Genomic DNA, 16,283 nt, shown 5'->3' with positions numbered 1-16,283 from the left:
AAACTACACTCAAATGAAGAGGCTTCTCGACTAGGTATTCAGCACACAGATGAAGATGAGTTATTTTGTTATATAGGACTCTTGCTAATCATGGGTTCAAATCATGACAATAAGATACCTGTCCAAGATTTATGGTCTTTGCTTCAGGGCCGACAAGTGTACTATGGATCAATGAGTCGGACCCGATTTTTCGAATTGACTAAAATATTGAGGTTTGATGATAAGAACACAAGAGAAATTCGTCGCCAGACTGACAAGTTTGCTCCAATGAGGGAAATTTTTGAAAGCTTCAATTCTTCACTTCCATTGTATTTCATTCCTGGCCTACATACAACAGTGGATGAGATGTTGTCTTTGTTCCGTGGTCGCTGTCCATTCAAGGTGTTTCTAAAAGAAAAACCTGGAAAATACGGCATTCTAATTCGAATGCTGTCTGATTCTGAGACTAGATATGTGATCAGCATGGACATCTATACAGGCAAGTCAGGAAATACACAGCATTCAAATGGACCGATGGAAATTGTAAAGAGACTAATAAAACCTATTGAAAAATCAGGCCGTAATGTTACCACAGATCGGTACTATACTTCAGTGGAGCTTGCTGAGACTCTATGGAATGATTTTCACCTCACACTTGTTGGCACCCTACAGTCTAACAGACGACACATACCTGAAGAGCTGAAGACTACAACTGGCCGCAGTTTACACTCTTCCATCTTTGCTTATACTGACCCTCAGACACAGAGGCCACCAGTTACTCTTGCATCAACGCTTGTCCGCGAGAAGCCAAAACGACTGCTGTTGATGCTTTCAACTTATCACTCAGAAGGGGTGTTGAATGAAGACTCAAAAAAGACTAACATAAATCTTTTTTATAATTCTACAAAGGGAGGCGTGGACACCATAGACCAGATGGCAAGACACTACAGCACAAAGAGAGGAACAAGAAGATGGCCTTTGTCCCTCTTCTACACACTCATTGACATAGCAGCAATAAATGCATATTCACTCTTCCTCCTCAACTTTCCGAATTGGAAAAAGAATTTGCTAAACCGCAGAAGAGTTTTTATCACTAACTTAGGTCTCGAACTAATAAGATCTCAAGTAGATAAACGGGCACAAAATTTGTATGGACTTCAGAAGCCAGTAATAATGGCAATGGAAAGCATCACACAACGGAAGCTCAGCTGCTCTGTAGAACCATCATCCTCAACAGCAGAACCAGGAACACGTGGACGGTGCCACCTATGCTGCCAAGAAGCTGCATCTAAAAAGATCAAGTACAACAAGCTGGGAAAGTCAACTGTTACCTGCTCTCAGTGCCACAAACACGTCTGTGGGAAACACTGCAGGAAGACAGTGTTGTGTGAAAAATGCGTTGCAGAATGAGACAGTAAATTTTGTTTGCTTCATGTAGTGTATCGAATTAAAAAAGTCGTTTTTATAAGAAAACACTATTTTGAAACATTATTCCAAAAAATATATAAACTGAATCTCGTGATTTGTTCATTTTATTCCTATTATAATAACATCTTTTATTATCCAGTATACAAAAACAATGTCTAAGCATTTTGAATTGTTATTAGAGGTATCAGAAGTAAATAAACTTGATTTATGATAAAATAAATTGTGGTATTCTTTATGGGCCTTTGAGGCCCCCCCGTTGGTATTACATGTAACAAAAAATACGTTGGTAATGCTAGGGTTAACACGTTCACTGCCATCGGCGCACCAGCGCGTCCGGCCGATACTAGTGCATATGCCGTCGACGCGCCTGCGCGGCGAGACACTCAGCTGTTTCTCAGCGCCACAGTTTAGTCGGGCACAGCCATTCGGTGTGGTTCATTGCGCAGGCACTCTAAGAACGTATTGTTTTCAATTTTTGCGGGTGCGGTTCGTGTGTTTTCCCTACAGTTTTTCTCTGTTGTGGGACTGAAAATGGAAGACAATCGTGACACGGCGGGCCCTTCAGAACCTAAGAAACGTAAAACACAGGACACAAGAAACGTACAAAAACTAACGGATGCGGAATTATTACGAATATTAGAAGAAAGCGATTCGGAAACGGAACTGGCCAGTGAGGAGGACGGCGTGGAATCCAGTGAAGAGTCTGACGGAGCCGAGTTTGTTTTAGATGAGACTGTAGAAATGGCTGTGAATCCTAGCGACAGGGAAATGGCAGAAGGAGTGGTAACAAGAGATAACGCAGCTGATACAACTGTTGCGTGGGAAAGAGAGCCAGTTGGAATGATAAATTGCCCATTTATAAAAAATGAGGGACTGCTTATTCAACCGACGGAAAACACTCCCTTAGATTATTTTCGTCTTTTGCTGACGGACGAATTTCTATTGACAGTTGTAGAAGAAACAAATCGAAACGCGATTGAATTATTCCTTTCTGCGGGAACCAAAGGACAATCACGAATAAACTGTTGGAAAGATGTGACTGTTGGCGAATTGTTAGTGTTCTTGGGAGTTTTCCTGCACATGGGAAATGTAAAGATGAGGAATTTGCAGGACTATTGGAAAAAGGACGCTTTATTCAACGTGAAAGGAATTGCCGATAGTATTTCACGAAATCGTTTTCTGCTAATACTACGTGCATTACACTTTTCTGAAAATCCAAAACAGGGCAAACCAACACCATCCGACAGGTTGTATAAAATACGTCCCGTTATCAATTTTTTCAATGAAAGGATGTGCCAAGTTTACTACCCTGGACGGGAACTGTCTCTGGACGAATCAATGATCCTTTGGCGTGGACGATTACTTTTCCGCCAATACATCAAAAACAAAAAGCACAAATATGGCATAAAGCTATATATTTTGACAACTCCCACTGGAATGGTCCTAAAATTCGCGGTATACACTGGCATGCTGGACGATTTAGGAGGAAGAGGCCATGCGCAAAAAATTGTTCTTCATTTACTAGATGAAAAGTTGAATGCTGGTCACCATGTGTACATGGACAATTACTATAACAGCTTCGCATTGGCAAAGCTGCTCCTGGATAAGAAGACCCACTGCACGGGAACTCTGAGGGCGAATAGGAAGGATACACCCAAGGAAATACAGGAAGCAAAACTACGAAAAGGTGAAGCCGTTGCCAGATTTGCGGAAGGAGTTATGATAGGTAAGTGGCGTGATAAGAGGGAGGTTTGCTACATTTCTAATGCATTTACAAATGAAATGGTTGAGGTTGAAACCAAAAGAAAGGAGAAGAAATCTAAGCCCTTGGCCATTGTAAACTACAATAAATTTATGGCGGGAGTTGATCGGCACGATCAGATGTTATCATATTACCTCTCGGAACGCAAAACCATACGCTGGTACAAGAAACTTTTTATCCACGTTGTGGAAATGATACTGACAAACGCACATGCCCTACACAATAAATATTGTGGCACAAAAATGCCCCTCCAAGAATTTAGACTCAGTATTATAAGAGCACTATTGCCACGAAAGCAGGTAGAACGGCCAGTCAGAAATCCCCAACATGTTGTGGTAAAACGAGAATCAAATGGAAAATCAAAAACACCGCGAAAAAAGTGCAGATCATGCGCCAGCCGTGGACAACGAACAGACACGATTTACGAGTGCCTAGATTGCCCAAATAAAGCAGGATATTGTTTGAATTGTTGTGTTATTCACCACCTCTAAAGGCAGATAGCACTTTCGTTGCTCATTTATTTTTCGACAGTTATGTGTCGGTACTATTCGTAAACTTTGTATTTATTTTATTTGTTTGAGAGTGTAATGGATAAAGCTCTAGATTGTATTTTTCTTAGATTTGACATACATTTTATTTCAGAAGTTTCTTCGAGATCTTGTGTTTGTATTTGAATGTTTCTACTATATTTTTTGTCCAATAAATATGTCGTTTGTCAGTAGGATGTTTCGTTTCATTTATGAATATAAAATGAAATTGTAGTAACCTAAACTGTCACACTAACCAGGAACAATACACTAGACGCATTGGCGCGTCCACGGCCACCCGCTACAGAATATGGCCTGATATGCCACTGACGCCTTAGTGCGCCCCAAAACAACTTTGATTCACGAGAGTAAATTTGATTGTGTACTTATAAAATAAATACATGTTATATTACTTTTAGCAATATATTTTCAGATTCTATTAAGAAAAATATTGGTTACGTGGCAAAGCAAGGCCAATTACAGTGGCAGTGAACGTGTTAAGGATGGTCCAGGTTTTACGTGGTGTAAGTAGGCTGTTTAGGTTCTTATATTGGTAACGCCGCCGCCACGTAGCGCTCTCTGTTCGAAAATCACTGGCTGTGCTGTGTGCAGTCTGTGGCTAGTTTGCATTGTTGTCTGCCATTGTAGTGTTGGGCAGCTGGACGTGAACAGCGCGTAGCGTTGCGCAGTTGGAGGTGAGCCGCCAGCAGTGGTGGATGTGGGGAGAGAAATGGCGGAGTTTTGAAATTTGAAAAAATGGATGTCATGAACTGCTGTATATATTATGACTTTTGATGAATATTAAGGTAAATACATTGTTTGTTCTCTATCAAAATCTTTCATTTGCTAACAATGCCTACCAGTTGTCTTGTATCTTTTTAAATTCTCTGAGAAGCGCATGTTCTCTTCGTAAGTGAGGTGGCGGTATGTGACTCAGTACAGGTAGCCAGTGAATGGGGGTTGATTTTATTGTACCTGAAATAATCCTCAAAGTTTGGTTCAGTACTGTGTCCACCATCTTGGTGTGAGCGCTCTTTAGCCAAACGGGTGAACAGTACTCTGCCGCATAGTAGACAAGTCCCAAAGCAGAGCATCGCAACGTAGAGGTGGAGGAGCCCCAGCTGGTATTACATAGTTTCTGAATGATATTGTTCCTAGCACGGATTTTTGCAGTGCAGCAGTGTTGATGAGGTGTTGTTTGTAGCTCAGGGTTCTATCTAATGTCACTCCCAGGTATTTTGGATTTTTATTATAAGGCAGAATATTGTTATCAAAATATATCTTAAGGCGTCTGTTAACCAATTTATTGTTCAGGTTGAAACACATAGCCTCAGTTTTAGTTGGACTAGGTTGTAGTCTCTAGGGCGACCGGAGTGGCCGTGCGGTTCTAGGCGCTGCAGTCTGGAGCCGAGCGACTGCTCCGGTCGCAGGTTCGAATCCTGCCTCGGGCATGGATGTGTGTGATGTCCTTAGCTTAGTTAGATTTAATTAGTTCTAAGTTCTAGGCGACTGATGACCTCAGAAGTTAAGTCGCATAGTGCTCAGAGCCATTTGAACCATTTTTGTAGTCTCCATTCACGAAAATAGGTTCCCAGCAAGGACAAGTCGCTTGTCAGGACAGTCTCAGTATGCTCCATATCTCGATGTTGTGTAGCTATGGCCCAGTCATCTGCATATCCAAACTTTTCAGATTTAGTATTGGGCATATCGGCTATATACACGCTGAAAAGTAGCGGTGCCAGGACTGAACCTTGGGGCAAGCCATTATTGAGCTTCATTGTTTTGCTCCTATAATTTCCTAGTATCACCTGGAATGGTCTGTTGCAGAGCATCTCGTTGGTAAGGTTAGCCATTTTCAAACATGGCACGATAAGCCGCTGTCAGGTCTATAAATACCACGGATGTTTTTTCTTGTCTTTGGAAGCCTGCTTTGATGTAGGAAGTTAGTGAGAGGACTTGATCTGTGTAGCTCCTGTTTGGCCGGAAGCCTGCTTGTTCCACAGGGATTCACTTTAGGATATCTGGACTTATTCTGTTACATATAAGTCTCTCCAGTAGTTTGGAGATCATACTAAGAAGGGCAATTGGGCGGTAGCTGTTTGATTGGTCATTCAGTTTACCTGGTTTCAGTATCGCTATGATTTTTGCTTTCTTAGGGGTATTTGGTACTCTTCCAGTTTCCATCATGCTGGAGAAGAACTGTGCCAGCCTTAATTTTGCAAATTTACCGCAGTGAATCAGAAACTCTGGATGAATTCCATAAAAACCTGGGGCTTTCCGTGGCTTGATGTCTCTCAGAGCCAGTGTTATCTCTTCAATTGAGAAGGGCTGCGAGTGTAGTGAATTGTTTCCTACTAAAGATTTTAACTTCTTAAGTTCCTTTTTAACTTTTATGGTATGAGCTCGATCCCCTGGAGCTCTAGAGGTTTTCCTGATGTGTGCCGCAACTGTGTTTGGAGAAATAGAGCTGGTTGGTCGTTGGTTCCTGCTACTGCCACCAAGCTTCCGAAGTAGCGACCACGCCTATCTGCTTGAATTTGTGAAGTCCATTTCCTCAACAGTCTCTATCCATTTAGTGCCCCTGGCAGCGTCCAGACTGTGCAATAAGTCATCTGCAATCCCCCTATCCCCATGCTCTAGGAACTGTCTATAGGGGCGCTCACTCTCTTCGTTCCACCCCGGCACGTATTCTTTTCTAAATCCCCGGGGAATGCTGTTCTTAGCTGAGCTGATGACTGTTCCCACAAATCTTTTGTAATTTTTGTAAGTTGGAGGTATCCATCCAAGGCGTTTTTCTGAGAAAGTAGCCCAGTCCACTTTCCCAAAGTTCCATCTGGGCCGAGGATACGAGGAAATTAGGGGGATAGTAAGGCCTATTTCTATGAGCACCAGACGATGTTGGGATTCAGGGAAGTCCCCAAGTATTCTGCGGGAGGCTGGTATAGGTTTGTTATTAGTGTCAGCCGTAACAAAGCCTAGATCAGGGTGGGTTTCAGTTCCCCATGCAGCTGACTTAAATGTACTTTGGTTTTTGGCGTCAAAGATTAGCTTTGTATTGCAATCTTCAGCCCATTTCACCAAGTCTTCACCATTCTGGTCAGATGTGCGGTATTTGCACAGTTCGTGGTGGCTGTTGAAGTCACCTACATATATTGTGGGGTGAGGCAGGGGTTGTAGAACTTGTGGAGGCCACGAGTGGCCTGGAGGTTTGTAGATGTTGTTTACTGTTAGTTCACCTACTTTTACAGTAACTTCATGGATATCACATGTGGCAGATGTAAAAATAAGGACTGCATCCTCTATGTCCTTTCTAACGTACGTTGCTGTACCATAATGCCTGTGATGTGTAGCACGTATCAGGTCATAGCCCGTTATTTTACCTCTTGATCTTAGCTGCTCATCGTTTTCTGTATGGGTCTCTTGGATTGCAACTATGTCAATGTTGTACAATGTTAAAATTTTATGCATGTATTGGCATTTGACTTTACTTATGCCTTCAATATTAAGTTGGCAGACTCGTACGATCGGTCCAAGCTGTCTAATCAAGTTGCCCTCAGAAGGACACTCAGCATTCCGTTTTCTGTGAGTCATCGTGATTTGATTATGACCAGGAGATCGTTTACCGATTGTCTGGTCGCCAGTATGGTGCTAGTTCATTTAGCGTTACCCACGGTGCACGTGTAGTTTCCAACTACGGACGCGAACTAGCTTTACACCCCGAGGGAATAGTAAGTATGAGAGACGAGATGAAGTGCTCGCTTTACAGCGGTGTAAGACAGGGATGTAGTCTTATGCTCCTACTGTTACGTCTGTATGTCAAAGAAGGAATGATTGAAATAAAATGAAGATTCAAGAGTGAGATTAAAATTCTGTGTCAAAAGATGTCAGTGGTAAGATTCGCTGATGACCTTATGTATCCTCAAGGAGAAGAAACTACAGCAACTGCTTAATGCAATGAACAGTCTAATAAGTTCAGAATATGGATTGAGGGTACGTCGAAGAAAGGCAATGGTAAAGAGCTGTAGTAGAAATTAGCGACAAATGTAACATCTAAATTGGTGTCCACAAAGCAGGCGAATGTAAGGAATCCTACTAACTTGCAATCACTGTAAAACATGACAACTGAGGCTAGGAAGAAGTAAAAAACAGAATAAGGCAGGTAAATAGAATATTTCTAGCCAAGAGAAGTCCGTTAGGTAGAAATTCCCAAGAATGTACGTTTATATTCAAATGCCTGCAAGCACTATTGGACTTAACATCTGAAGTCATCAGTCCCCTTGACTTAGAACTATTTAAACCTAACTAACCTAAGGACATCACACACATCCATGCCCAAGGCAGGATTCGAACCTGCCAACATAGCAGCAGTACGGTTCTGGACTGAAGCGCCTTGAACCGCTCGGACACAGCGGCCGGCTGTACGTTTAAAGCACAGCCTTGTATGGTAGTGAATGATAGACCAATAGAAAATTGGGAAAGAAGAGAATCGAAGGATTTGAGACGTGGTGCTATAGAAAGATGTTGAAAATTGGGTGGACTGATAAGGTAAGGAATGAGGAGGTTCTCCATATCTCCGCAACATCGGCGAGGAGAGGATCATGTGGAAAACATTGACAAGAAGAAAAAAAAATGGTTCAAATGGCTCTGAGCACTATGGGACTCAACTGCTGTGCTCATAAGTCCCCTAGAACTTAGAACTACTTAAACCTAACTAACCTAGGGACATCACACACATCCATGCCCGAGGCAGTATTCGAACCTGCGACCGTAGCGGTCGTGCGGTTCCAGACTGTAGCGCCTTTAACCGCACGGCCACTCCGGCCAGCGACAAGAAAAAGATCAAGATGATAGGACATGTGTTAAGACATCAGGAAACAACCTCCATTGTGCTTGAGGGAGTTGTAGACGGTAAAAACTGTAATGCAGGACAATGATTTGACTACACCCAACAAATAACTGAGAACGTTAGGTACTTATGCTACTCTCAAATGGATTTCACACAGGACAAAAATATATGGCGAGCCACATCAGATCAACCCGAAGACTCACGATCCAAAGAGAAACTTTGTTGTACATTCTAGATGGGCGAATTACTCTCTAAGACAAAGAAAGATGCACCGCGAACGAATTAACCGAATGGGACGCAAATCGACAGATATGATGTTCAGGTATAGACAAACAAATGACTCCAGTTTTATAAAAATTGGGTGATTCATTCAAGAGAGGGGACTTCACAAATTAACCAAATCAACAACGCTTTGGATCAGCTCTCGCCCTTACGCAAGAAGCTATTTGGCATAATATTCATTGATAGAGTAGTTGGGTGTCCTTCTGAGGGATATCATGCGAAATTCTGTCCAACTGGCGAGTCAGATCATCAGAATCCCGAGCTGGTTGGAGGGCCCTGCCCATAGTGCTCCAAAAGTTCTCAATTGGAGAGAGAACCGGCGACTTTGCCGGCCAAGGTACGATTTGGCAAGCACGAAGACAAGCCGTAGAAACTCTCACCGAATGCGGGCGTCCATTATCTGCCTGAAATGTAGGCCCAGGATGGCTTGCCATGAAGGGCAACAAAACGGAGCGTAGAATATCGTCGACATACCACCGTGCTGCAAGAGCGTCACGGTTAACAACTAAAGGGGTTCTGCAGTGAAAAAAATATGGGAACACAGACCATTAGTCCTGGTCGTCGGGCTGTAAGGGGGAGAGGTTGGTATCCACCACTGTCCGGGACGTCTCCAGACACCTGGATTGTCCGCAGCTCGTGGTTGTGCGGTAGCATTCTCGCTTCCCGCGCCCGGGTTCCCGCGTTCGATTACCGGCGGGGCCAGGGATTTTCTCTGCCTCGTGATGACTGGGTGTTGAGTGCTGTCCTTAGGTTAGTTAGGTTTAAGTAGTTCTAAGTTCTAGGGGACTGATGACCATAGATGTTAAGTCCCATAGTGCTCAGAGCCTTTTGAACCATTTGACACCTGGATTGGAGTACTGTTGTATTCCGTGATCAGTCCAGCTTCGAACTAAGCCCCATGACCAACGAAGCTGTGTCTGGAGACCTTACATTTCAGCAAAATAATGACCGTCCGCACACAGAGAGTTTCTGCTGCTTGTCTTCGTGGTTGGTAAGCAAGGTCCCCGGATCCCTCCCCAAATGAAAAAGTTTGGAGTATTATGGGCATGGCCCTCCAACCATCTCGGGCTTTTGACGATCTAACGCGCCAACTGGACGGAATCGCGCATAATATCACTCAGGAGGAAAATCCAACAGATCTATCAATCAATGCCAGGCTGAATAACTGCTTGCATAAGGGCCAGAGGTGGACCAACGCATTATAGATATGCGCACTTTTTTAAGCTCTTTCACTTGAATAAATGATCCAATTTTACTGAATCTGTAACAATTTATTTGTTTGTCCGAACATATGTATATTACATCCACCGATTTCCGTCCTATTCGGGTCATTCCTGCGTGTTTCATCTTTTTTTCCTGTGATTACTGCGTCGATCCCACTTTTGAAGTTGACCAAGTGGTTGTTTTCACTTCTACTATCATCCAACACATCCGTTTCTGTTTTCTTTATCATTAGGCTGTATTCTGTGGTAAGCACACTGTCCAATACTTTCAGCAACTCTTCGCCTTGCTTATATCTGGTCAGAAGGACTGTGTCATACAGGAATCTTACTTCCTTGATTGCTAGTTCGAGGTTCACGTCGAAGAAAGCCGTCGTTGCACTGCAATCGTGCCTGACAAGTAGTATGAAAGCAACACTATTATATGCAGCCAGGCATTCGTTTTGTCTCGCATGGTCCCTCATTTCTTACTTCATTTGACACACTTAATATTTAATATTCTTTGCTAGCACCATATTTCAGATGCTTCCTGTTTCTTTTTCTCCGTATTTGTGATGGTCCACATTTAACTTCCTTACAATGCTATGTTGCGGATGTGCATACTTAGGAAGTGCTTCCTCATATATTCATCTGTGATCTGTGTCAGGCCGGCCGGAGAGGCCGAGCGGTTCTAGGCGCTACAGTCTGGAACCGCGCGACCGGTACGGTCGCAGGTTCGAATCCTGCCTCGGGAATGCATGTGTGTGATGTCCTTAGGTTAGTTAGGCATAAGTAGTTCTAAGTTCTAGGGGACTGATGACCTCAGCAGTTAAGTCCCATAGTGCTCAGAGCCATTTGAACCATTTGATCTGTGTCAGTCTAAAGTGGTGTGCAAAAGTCAAGAACGAAAATAACTTCCGCATGATGTTACTGCCAAAGTAACGTAGCTCGATGACAGAAGGTAACTGAAAGAAATACGCAATGAGACAACGGAAATGAAACTTTTATTCGCAGACAATAATTACACGATTCATGATGGATGCCTAGGAATTACAGTAGGCGGAACAAGGTTCTCAACAGGGTACGGTATTGCACTGCCTGTATTGTTCAGAAGCAAGATTCAGTGTTCCTTTGGATATGTATGCGTGTCCCAACCAACATCGCATCTTGCTTCTGAGGAACACAGGCAGTGCAGTGCCATACGAGGTGCATTCAAGTTCTAAGGTTCAAATGCTTCAAATGGCTCTGAGCACTATGGGACTTAACATCTGTGGTCATCAGTCCCCTAGAACTTAGAACTACTTAAACCTAACTAACCTAAGGACATCACACACATCCATGCCCGAGGCAGGATTCGAACCTGCGGCTGTAGCAGTCTCGCGGTTCCGGACCGAGCGCCCAGAACCGCTAGACCACCGCGGCCGGCTCAAATTCTAAGGCCTCCGATTTTTTTTCTAATTAACTACTCACCCGAAATCGATGAAACTGGCGTTACTTCTCGACGTAATCGCCCTGCAGACGTACACATTTTTCACAACACTGACGCCATGATTCCATGGCAGCGGCGAAGGCTTCTTTAGGAGTCTCTTTTGACCACTGGAAAATCGCTATGGCAATACAGCACGGCTGGTGAATGTGCGGCCACGGAGAGTGTCTTTCATTGACGAAAAAAGCCAAAAGTCACTAGGAGCCAGGTCAGGTGAGTAGGGAGCATGAGGAATCACTTTAAAGTTGTTATCACGAAGAAACTGTTGCATAACGTTAGCTCGATGTGCGGGTGCGTTGTCTTGGTGAAACAGCACACGCGCAGCCCTTCCCGGACGTTTTTGTTGCAGTGCAGGAAGGAATTTGTTCTTCAAAACATTTTCGTAGGATGCACCTGTTACCGTAGTGCCCTTTGGAACGCAATGGGTAAGGATTACGCCCTCGCTGTCCCAGAACATGGACACTATCATTTTTTCAGCACTGGCGGTTACCCGAAATTTTTTTTTTTTTTTGGTGGCGGTGAATCTGTGTGCTTCCATTGAGCTGACTGGCGCTTTGTTTCTGGATTGAAAAATGGCATCCACGTCTCATCCATTGTCACAACTGACGAAAAGAAAGTCCCATTCATGCTGTCATTGCGCGTCAACATTTCTTGACAACATGCCACACAGGCAGCCATGCGGTCGTCCATCAGCATTTGTGGCACCCACCTGGATGACACTTTTCGCATTTTCAGGTCGTCATGCAGGATTGTGTGCACAGAACACACAGAAATGCCAATTCTGGAGGCGATCTGTTCAACAGTCATTCGGCGATCCCCCAAAACAATTCTCTCCACTTTCTCGATCATGTCGTCAGACCAGCTTGTGCGAGCCCGAGGTTGTTTCGGTTTGTTGTCACACGATGTTCTGCCTTCATTAAACTGTTGCACCCACGAACGCACTTTCGACACATCCATAACTCCATCACCACATGTCTTCTTCAACTGTCGATGAATTTCAATTGGTTTCACACCACACAAATTCAGAAAACGAATGATTGCACACTGTTCAAGTAAGGAAAACGTCGCCATTTTAAGTATTTAAAACAGTTCTCATTCTCGCCGCTGGCGGTAAAATTCCATCTGCCGTACGGTGCTGCCATCTCTGGGACGTATTGACAATGAACACAGCCTCATTTTAAAACAATGCGCATGTTTCTATCTCTTTCCAGTCCGGAGAAAAAATATCGGAGGCCTTAGAACTTGAATGCACCTCGTATTTATCCGCAGACGCCGAGCATGCGACTTTCAGTTAAAATGTCTCCCTTGTACGGGAACGTACATAATGGATATATGAGTGCAGATTGTAGACACATGCTTGACAACCTATTGAATTCTAGGTCTGGCCCTGAAGCGAACTGGAACGGCCTAATGGAAAAGCACCGCTCGTGATAAGCGGGAAATCCGGTTTCGAGCCCCGGTCCGGCACAAAAATATCCACTGCCGTCATCCCATTATACAGCTGATGGTAGTCCATATTCGCGACAGCGAATACATTTCATGGTTCGTAGTAGGGTGTGTGGTCAGCACGGACGGCGGTGCACGTTCTGCAACGTGCTCCCATACTGTCCTCAGGGTTGCTAAGGTTTCTTGTTTTAGGTCTTTACATTCCTCTACCAGCGCAGTTCACAATTTCTGGATGGTTGTGGTTGGTGTATGTGTCCTTACTGCACTACTTCTCCCCAACGCATGTCAAACGTGTTCGACTGAATTTAAGTAGAGGTCATGGACAGGCCAGTCTCTTCGTTGAATATCCTTTCGTTCCAAAAGCTGCTCCACCTGCGTCCTACGATTTGTGTTGGAAATGTTAACACTGGAAATAGTTCATGTAAATTACCTCATTTCGCTACGTACAGTGTTTCACACTCGTTCATTGCTATTACATTCTTACAGTGCAAAGCTCACTTCTGATGATGACATGTATACATGGCGTAGGATTTTAAAGTTAGACAACTGTTAAAGCAAAATCTTTTGCAGTGCCACTTGATGATGACCTTAAGGCCGAAACTGAAGTTGTGAAATAAATAACCTCTACAGTCAACGGTGAGTATGATGTCCTTAGGAAGAAGTGGTGGAAACGTTTCAAATGTTCTTACTATATCGTATGTGGGCTTTGTGTCCTATGGAGTTCCTGGTGCTATACGTCAAAGTCTTTGTTTTGCAAGATTCAAACAAGATCGCTGAGTGAGACAAAGCCTATTCCATGAGTTCCAATGCATACAACTGAATTCTTTTATTTTAAAAGCAATGAAAAACCGTTGTTATCAATGCAGGCGTTTAAGAGATCCCCAAATGCGGTATCACCAAATCCCTAATCCATGTCAGATATCTATTAAAATTTTTTACGCTGAAAATCATAAGAATAGAATAATATCGTGATATTGAAAAGAAGGAAAACACCATCACTGACGTATTCCATGTTGTATTTCATCTGAAAGACCAACCATTTTTATCAGTTGCAAAAAGAAAACAGAAAAACCTGTTGACGGTGTTCTCATTTCTTCCTCAACAGCACAGGGAATTGTACAGGAAACTTTGCGACATTTGACCCAAAGAATAGAGTGCTGTAAGAAACGGAATTCAGTGCTATGAAGTTTTTCGCTGAATTTAATTTTGTTGTTCTCTTTTAGAAATTTAATAGATATGGTTTTTGTTGACTATAGTTGTACTAGCCAAAATGTTACTTACCTGTGTTATCCAAAATAAGACGTAGTGCACCAATGTTGGTATCACTTGAAATAAAAACTTTTTTATAGGCACCTAGGCTGTTCTTAATAAATTATTTATTTGTTAATTTGTCTCATGGTTCTTTGCAGTGATAAAATGAGCAGCATAATTCTGTGATAACAGAACGTCGTCTCAACTTTTTGCATACAAATAACTTATGTACAAAGAGAGATGCAGATGATAAATGTGAGATTTCACACTTAGAACATATAACATTTCCATTTTCTATTTGTTCTTGCACTTCAAGCACCTTGGTGGTCAACGCTTCGAGGAAGATGACGATGTCATATCTACGTATAGCACAGGTTTGTAAATCAAGCGACAGGTTTCAGTGAGGATGGATTTCAGAAACTGGTTGAACGAGGCTACGAGTGCTTTAATGTAGGTGGACATTAGGTTGAAAAGTACATTAAAAGTCCAGGCTTTCGTGTGAAATAAAATTTTTCTAATATTGTTTTCTTTTTCATTTTATTTTTAAACGGTACTTACTTTAAAAGAGCGCCTCGCATATTCGCATTTCCTAGTATACCAACACCATGTATAGCTTTTGCTTTCTTCTAATCCTTAAGCAACTTGGTAGTATTATGGGAATACCTGTTACGGACGCTATGATAATAGTAAAACAGCAACAGGTATTCTTATGACCACTCTTTTTAATGACGCGTTTCGAAAATATAACCATCAGATTCAATTAAGGGAACAGACACTATAAATTTAAAAAAAAAAAGTCGTGTAACTAGGGCCTCCCGTCGGGTAGTGCAAGTCTTTCTATTTGACGCCACTTCGGCGACTTACGCGTCGATGGGGACGAAATGATGATGATTAGGACAACACAACACCCAGTCCCTGAGCGAAGAAAATCTGCAACCTATCCGGGAATCGAACCCGGGCCCTTAGGATTCACATTCTGTCGCGCCGACCAATTTTTTATGCAAAAAACGTAGCTTTTAGTTTAAAATTTTTATTTCGTTTAACAAGTATAACCACGCCACAATCTCCCAGTAAGGGAGGCAAACGAAAGAGAGTGCACAACAAAGAATCGAGATTTTTTTTTAGAAGCACAGGCAGGAGGCGGACACAGACACTATACAATGTACTGAGTCAACTTAAGTGTGCCATGCTGAATAGAGGAGTTCTTACTCAATATGGCACACTTAATTAGAAATTAGAATTTAGAAATTGAAATTATCTATGATGCGGAGCTTTTGGTGAGGCGTGCATTCTGCCTGTGCAGGCCGTTTCTGGAGTATGGACCGCCCCCTGACAGTCGAACCGCACCGCCCCCGCCGCCTCCGCCGCCTCTCGAGAAGCGACTGAAGTACGTCAGCGTAGCAAAGCCCGTCGTCAAGGTAAGCTGTAGTTTATTTTCCTGTAAAATCATGACTCTGATGTAGAAGTTGTGAAATATTGTATGTTATTACGTCTTGTCCCTATCAAAAACATCATTGCGTCATAAAACACAAGTCACTGAAATGACCTGACAGTTATAACGCGTGTGACACAAGTTTTGAGTCACCATTTATGATCACTTTGGGATTTGGATGGGTCCTCATGGAACCACACCACTCGCGAGTTGTGGTGCTTCCCATAGCGTTTGGCTTTGGGTTCTTTCCATTTTAGCTCTGTGGTGACGTTCCCTTTTTCTAGTAGCTAATTTGATTTTAAATTAAAGTGCTACGTTAAAACCAAACTGCAGCTGTTGCAGAGTATTATAGATTTAGCAGAAGCAGATGAATGGTATTAGGTGTTGGGAGGTTGGGTTGGCAGTGGCTATTACGCGGAAACTCCAAAAAGTAAGTTAGCCGTTATTACGGCAGGCCAAGCAACTGTTTTTGAAAGCTGCACTGAACTTCTAAGTGACACAGATACATGACACTATTTTGCAACATACTCATCAGGTCTCTGTTAATAACGGTAGGAAGGTTGTTCCAGTCGTTCAATTCCTTTACGATAGAAATACCTTCCTTGGGCACAGAAATCCAATCCTTGGGCACAAAGTCATTTGAGA

General features: G+C 42.9%; 1 protein-coding gene across 1 annotated transcript in view; it reads left to right on the top strand.

Moving 5' to 3' along the window:
* LOC126419367 (uncharacterized) overlaps nucleotides 1-16,283 on the top strand; it is a 189,763-nt gene that overhangs the window by 124,950 nt on the left and 48,530 nt on the right. The window contains exon 3 of the mRNA XM_050086554.1: nucleotides 15,510-15,624. Within this exon, the coding sequence (XP_049942511.1) occupies nucleotides 15,510-15,624 (115 nt within the window). The remainder of the gene's footprint in view (nucleotides 1-15,509; nucleotides 15,625-16,283) is intronic.

The sequence above is a fragment of the Schistocerca serialis genome, chromosome 9, assembly GCF_023864345.2.
Source record: "Schistocerca serialis cubense isolate TAMUIC-IGC-003099 chromosome 9, iqSchSeri2.2, whole genome shotgun sequence".
NCBI classification, from domain to species: Eukaryota; Metazoa; Arthropoda; class Insecta; order Orthoptera; family Acrididae; genus Schistocerca; species Schistocerca serialis.
The sequence above is the reverse complement of the archived record's forward strand: the minus strand, read 5'-3'. Positions and strand labels throughout refer to the sequence as shown.